Source organism: Prosopis cineraria, unplaced genomic scaffold (assembly GCF_029017545.1).
Source record: "Prosopis cineraria cultivar Desert tree isolate PC_DT_omini unplaced genomic scaffold, ASM2901754v1 PC14, whole genome shotgun sequence".
NCBI lineage: Eukaryota > Viridiplantae > Streptophyta > Magnoliopsida > Fabales > Fabaceae > Prosopis > Prosopis cineraria.
The window spans coordinates 11,465,777-11,471,966 of record NW_026555345.1 but is presented as its reverse complement, the minus strand read 5'-3'; the positions used below and the strand labels follow the sequence as shown (position 1 = coordinate 11,471,966).

Sequence of the window (6,190 nt, the reverse complement as noted above, 5' to 3'; positions counted from 1 at the left end):
ATGGCACCGACTTTGGAAGAATATGGAGAAATTTTGAGAGTGCCCCTTAAGGAGAACATGACAGTATATATTTATCCTGGGTATTTACCATCTCGAGGTACGATAGCGAAAATTTTGGAAATTCCTAAGGAAAAAGTACAAATGGTTTGCCCAGGACAAACAGAGGGAATCTCAAGAGCTAATGTAAAAGCCCACTTGAAAGTTTTGGCAGAAAAAGAGGCTTGGGTTACGTTTTACAGAGTCTTTGCCTTATGCATATATGGAATAATCATGTTTCCATCATCAATTGGCATAATTGATTTAGGAGCCATTAGTGTATTCCAAATGGTGGAATACCATAACGTGAATCCGATACCAGTAATCTTGGCAAAAATATACTTGACCTTAACTCAATGTCATAATAAAAGGAAAGGAAAGGTCAATTGTTGTATTGCGTTACTGGATTTATAGATGCTTGGCCACCTTTATGAAAAGACGCTTCCTTTCAGAAAGAAGAATGACTCAGACAGTTATCCACTCATGTCTTTTAAGGGTCAATTCGTGATTGACGGAATGAGCTACATGGATTGGAAAAGAACCTTCTCAGAACTTAAAGAAAGTTCCATCTTATGGAAACTAGACTGGTGGTGGAAAGAGGAGGTTATTTACCATTGTGGTGACTTTTCGAATGTGCCTTTAATGAGACCCAGAGGGTGTATCAACTATAACCCTTCCTTAGTGTTAAGGCAATTGGCCTATAAGCAAAATGTTCCTTCTAAGAAAGAGGTACAGGAGTTATACTTTCTACATCAGGAGGATGGGACAAAGTTATCAAACCAGATTGTCAAAGAAGCATGGCAAAAGATAGGGTACAAAGGAAAGATTGAGCGAGGGATACGTATAGTAAACTCAAGTCCAGAATATACTACTTGGCTGAAGAGTATGATTCAAGGAGAAAATCATTTATTCCATCCTCAAAATCCCTTATTAGACAATGGCTTGAAAGAGATTAATGAGCAATTGGTTGAATGCTTGAAGATGAAGGAAAATGAGTTACAAGAGCTTGCTAGCTTAGAGTCCAAGAATAAGGAAGAATTGGAAAAATACCAAAATGAATGCATTGAGTTATAGAGGAAGCTAGCAAAGGAAAGAGAAGGGCATAACCTTGAAGAAATACCTGAGACTAAGAAATTGAAAAAGGAAAATGCCAAACTGAAAAGGGAAGTGCAAACTAGTGACAATAAAGTTCAAAGTACTAAAGCAAGACTTGTCAAAATAGTCAGGGAAAATGATGCATTGAAGAAGGAATTACAAGACATCAGGCCTATCGAGGAGATGCAGCAAGAAATCAATACGCTCACAAGACAATTGGAAAGGAAGGTGAATGAACTAGCCAGGGTAAGAGGAAGTGCAGCTAAGACAGCACAGAACTTTGTTCAGAGGCTTAATCAACAAAATGAAATCTTAGAAGAGTGGAAATCACTTTGCCTTGATCAAACAGAAGAAACCAAAGAGTGAATGTTAAAATGTAGGCAGATAATTGATTTGGCTAATGACAAAATTCCAGAATTTACAAGAGCATTTAAGCAAGCTGAAGGCATGGTTCTCCCTAGAGGAACTCCATTAGAGATTATTGAATTCTTCTATTTGTGCAATGAAATTGTAAAAGAACTTAATAGCATGATAAAGTTCTAAATCTGTATTAACATTTGAATCATTGTATGAGGATCCATATGACGCTTTGTGGTTGTGAAATTGTTGATTGATTTGTACTACCATCATTTTCTTAAAACCTTGGATTTTGATAGGATCCAATGTCCTTCTAATTCAATGGTCAACTTTAAATCCCTTATGAAATAATAAATTTCTGGAGGAATTTAAAGGGTGCCAGTATCGTGAAACCCTTATGTCTACACAATGCTGGATATCTTACGAAACAAACGTAAAGGTAAAACTTATTAAAATTAATTATTATGTTACACAGGTAAGCCAACATTGTGCCTCGAAAGAAAAACTCGGCTGACCAGATTCCCACCACTCGTACATATAACACACGATCGCGTAGTCGTGCAATGGAAAATTCAAACGTGAATGAGTCAGCAGCCTTAAATGATCGGATGTCTACAGTGGAGTCTAAAATGGCTGAAATAAGTGACATGATGAAATTACTAACTGAGGCTTTAAAAGGAAGGAGTGATGATAATCCACCACAGAATACCGTAGCAGATGAGAACGCAGCTAATAGAACAATTGAGCCAAACAGAGGATCAGATCTTAAAGTACCCACGCCAGAGAAACAAGATTCTGGGATAGGGGCCTTTAATATACCGGATAGTCCTAGGGAAGATCATGCCTACATGTTCCAAATCCCATAAGTGCTACATAAAGAGAAGGAGTTGAAAGAAGAACTTGGAGAGATGAAAGATCAATTGAAGGCTTTTCAAGGATCGAACACGTGGGGTTCCTTAGACTTGAAAGAATTATGTTTGACCCTAGAAATCAATGTTCCTAAGAAATTCAAGATGCCAAACTTCGATAAATATGATGGCACAAGTAACCCAATTTATCATTTGAGGGCTTATTGCACAAAGATGTCCATATGGTCATAAGATGAGAAGTTTCTGATAAACTTCTTTCCCGAAAGCTTAACTGGAGCCGCATTGACTTGGTACATGCAACTAGACCAAACCAAGATTAAAAGATAGAAAGACCTTGTGGATGTTTTCATGAGACAATACAAGTTCAATCTTGATACTGCTCTGACTAAAGAACAATTGAAAGCGATGACCAAGAAATCATCAGAATCATTCAAAGAATATGCTCAAAGATGGAGAATAGTGGCTTCGCAAGTGCAACCTCCAATAGTTAATTCCGAACTTTGCTTGTACTTTATCCGTGCATTGCCTAAGCCATTTTACCAACACATGATAGGAACACATGTCATTGATTTAATGGTAATTAGAGAAAGAATCGACATAGACATACGAGAGGGGAAGATAGCCACTTCTCAAGCTGAAAGTAGTTCACAAAAGAACTATGACCAAAAAAAGAAAGAAGGGAATGTGAACTATATTCAACCCATAAGACAAGCAGCTACCAGTTCTCAAGTCCCTTATCAAATAGAGGGAAGGAATCAAAGACAGCAACAATTTAGATTCAGGTCTAACAAGCATGGGCAGGACACAGAGAGGAGAAATATCCAATCCAGGGATAGTTCCCATGGCCTAATTTTGGATTAACAAATGCTGAATTGTACCATAAACTTCTGATAGCCCAATTATTAGGTCCACGACCTTATAAGCCTCCTGGTTTGCCTTACCCAGCGTGGTATAATCCAAATGCTATTTTTAAGTACCACATGAGTGTACCTGGACACTCAATAGAAGACTGTGTGACGTTTAAAAGAAATGTGCTAGACTTGGTTGACTCTAATCATATCCAGCTCAAAGAAGAGGAAAGCTCTACCATTACCACTAATCCACTTTCAAATCACGAAAAATGAGTCAATGCTATTAAAGAAGAGGATGCAGGTTTCAAAAGCTCTACAAGGATCGAGATGCCTATGAATGAGCTTTATGCTCACTTAAAGGAGTATGGCTATATGTGAGAAATGCTCCTCACAGATAATATCAATGATCAAATGTCTGGATACTGTGAATATCATCAGGAGAAAATGGGCCATGACATAGAAAGTTGTGAAGAGTTTAAAGTTGTTAGAAAAATGATGGTGTTAGGGATTGTGTCTGTAAAGAAGGGAGACACTAAAGTGTGCATGGTAGAGAAAAAGTGTATTGAGCTTGTCATTAATTCAAGCCCAAAAGAGCAAGTCCAGGCAGTCTCTTTTGTGATCAACAAAGCCTCTGTAGATCTTGCACCTCATGTAAAACAACCAACATTAACCATAAGCACGCCTCATCCCTTTCCCTACAAAAGTGATCGAGCAGTCCCGTGGAGATATCAAAGCATTGTGGAGAACCACAAAAACCCAATGTTAGTTGCCGGGACAAGTAATGAAATAGCAAACCCAGGGGGTGTTACTCGAAGTAGAAAACCATACTTACCATCTTACATTAGGAAAATGATAAGAGAGAAAAATGTAAGTGTTGACAGGCCAGAGGAAGATAATCCTAAAGAAATTAAAAAATTAGAAGATGAGTTTTTATCGATTATGAAGCAAAGTGATTACAGCATTGTGGACCAATTGAAGAAAACTCCAGCGCGTATCTCAATACTTTCTTTGATTTTGAATTCCGAAGCGCATCGCCAAGCATTGCAAGAAGTGTTGAATCAAGCTTTTGTGCAGCCTAATATAACCCCTGAGAAGGTGGCAAGTGTAATGAATGTTGTAAAAGCCTCCTCTACCATTTCCTTTTCGGAAGAGGAAGTTATAAAAACTACTGTCTACTAAACTAAGGCTTTGCACATCACTTTAAAATGTGAAGGGTTTATAATTACAAGAGTATTAATTGATGGAGGATCAGCGTTAAATGTCTTGCCACTCTCTACGTTTGAATCATTATCATTAGAAGCTTCAAGTATACATAAAAGCAATATTATGGTAAGAGCATTCGATGGATTAAGACGGGAAGTATTAGGATCTGTTTGTCTCTCCCTAGAGATAGGGCCAAGCAGGTTTAAGGTGGATTTCCAACTCATGAACAGAGACCCAAGCTACACAATGCTGCTAGGAAGGCCATGGATTTATTCTGCTAGGGCTGTTCCTTCTACCCTACATCAAAAAGTTAAGTTCATTAGTGATGGGGGAATTGTAGCAGTTAAAGGAGAGGAGGAAATCATGGTGAGCAGACCAAGCTCACTCCCTTGTACTGAGGCTGTGGAGAAGGATCAAGGAGTTTCCTTTCAAAGCTTGGAGGTTGAGGGTATTTGTGACAATACTCACAACATCAATTCTGTTGTGGCTAAAATCATGATGAAGAGTGGGTTTATGCCAGGGAAAGGTTTAGGTTCTCATTTACAAGGAATTACGTGTCCAATTAAGGTTTTGGATAATTGTAATCGCCAAGGGTTAGGGTATGAGCCTACCCTAGAAGACCAGATGAAAGACAAAGCAAGTTTGGCGAAAGGCAAAAAGACCAGTAAATTGGAGATTCCACACATCAAAGAATCCTTCCCAGGTCTATCTAAGGTGATATATGAACCAACTGTCTCAGTGATCTCTTCTAACGAAGATATAGCATGTGGAACAAGTGCCTTAATTGCAATTGTTGATTCCAACAAAGTTCTGGCAAATTGGGAGTTTGAAGAGGCCAATGATGTCATTAGCTTAGAGTAATTGTTTCAATTATGTTGTTCCCATTTTGTTATCCACTTTTTGAGCCCAGGTTTAGGTAATAGATCTTGGGTATTCTCTAATGCAAACTTTTGATATATGTAATTCATGAAAATGAATTTCAGTTGCATTCATGTCTATCTCTTCATTCCACCTTATCTACTTCAATACATCTTTCTCCATTTCATTCCTGTTCCTTATTTTATCTCATTTTATATTCATTATCCAGGGATTTTGTTTCCTCTGATTCCATCTCTCACCTAGAGATTAATAAACCCTGTGAAGATGATTCACTCATTGCCACTAATATGCATGATTGTAAGTCTGATGATGAAGACATAATCCAAACTTTTTTTAAGATGCTTAAATTGAGTGATAAGGGAATATGCCCACATAAAGAAGTGATTGAGATGGTTAATATGGGAATCGAGGAGGATCAAAGAATGCTCAAAATAGTAGATAGTCCTGAAAGGGAACAAATGATTGAGTTGTTCAAAGAATACATAGATATGTTTGCATGGTCTTATAAAGATATGCCTGGGCTAGACCCACGCATTGCTTCTCATAAAATACCAGTACTTCCCAAGGTTGAGCCTAAGAAATAGAAGGAGAATGAACACGGGGGTGTCCTTGCAAATAAAAGAAGAAGTAATAAAGCAGTTAAAAACAGGATTTTTGGAGGTAGTAACTTACCCACAATGGGTGGCAAATATTGTTCCTGTTCCTAAAAAAAGATAGTCGGATTCGAATGTGTGTTGATTATTGTAATTTAAATAATGCGAGCCCGAAAGATGATTTTTCATTACCCCACATTGATGGATTGGTCGATAATACTGCTCGAATCTATCACTATTCCTTTATGAATGGTTACTCAGGGTACAATCAAATCCCCATGCATGAAGGAGATAAAGAGAAAACAAC

At 37.8% G+C, this 6,190-nt stretch overlaps 1 protein-coding gene across 1 annotated transcript; it reads left to right on the top strand.

The window, feature by feature from the left end:
- On the top strand, positions 1 to 1,110 carry LOC129292323 (uncharacterized). The gene is made up of 2 exons (XM_054929895.1): positions 1 to 357; positions 451 to 1,110. The coding sequence occupies exons 1-2, from the start codon at positions 1 to 3 to the stop codon at positions 1,108 to 1,110; spliced, it is 1,017 nt and encodes a 338-aa protein (XP_054785870.1).
- Positions 1,111 to 6,190: the final 5,080 nt, after the last annotated feature.

Bases quoted from the DNA above. Each gene is read 5' to 3' on its own strand.
- LOC129292323 (XM_054929895.1), top strand. From the start codon at position 1: ATGGCACCGACTTTGGAAGAATATGGAGAAATTTTGAGAGTGCCCCTT. The intron at 358-450 runs GTAATCTTGGCA...CTGGATTTATAG, and splicing joins ATAACGTGAATCCGATACCA to ATGCTTGGCCACCTTTATGA.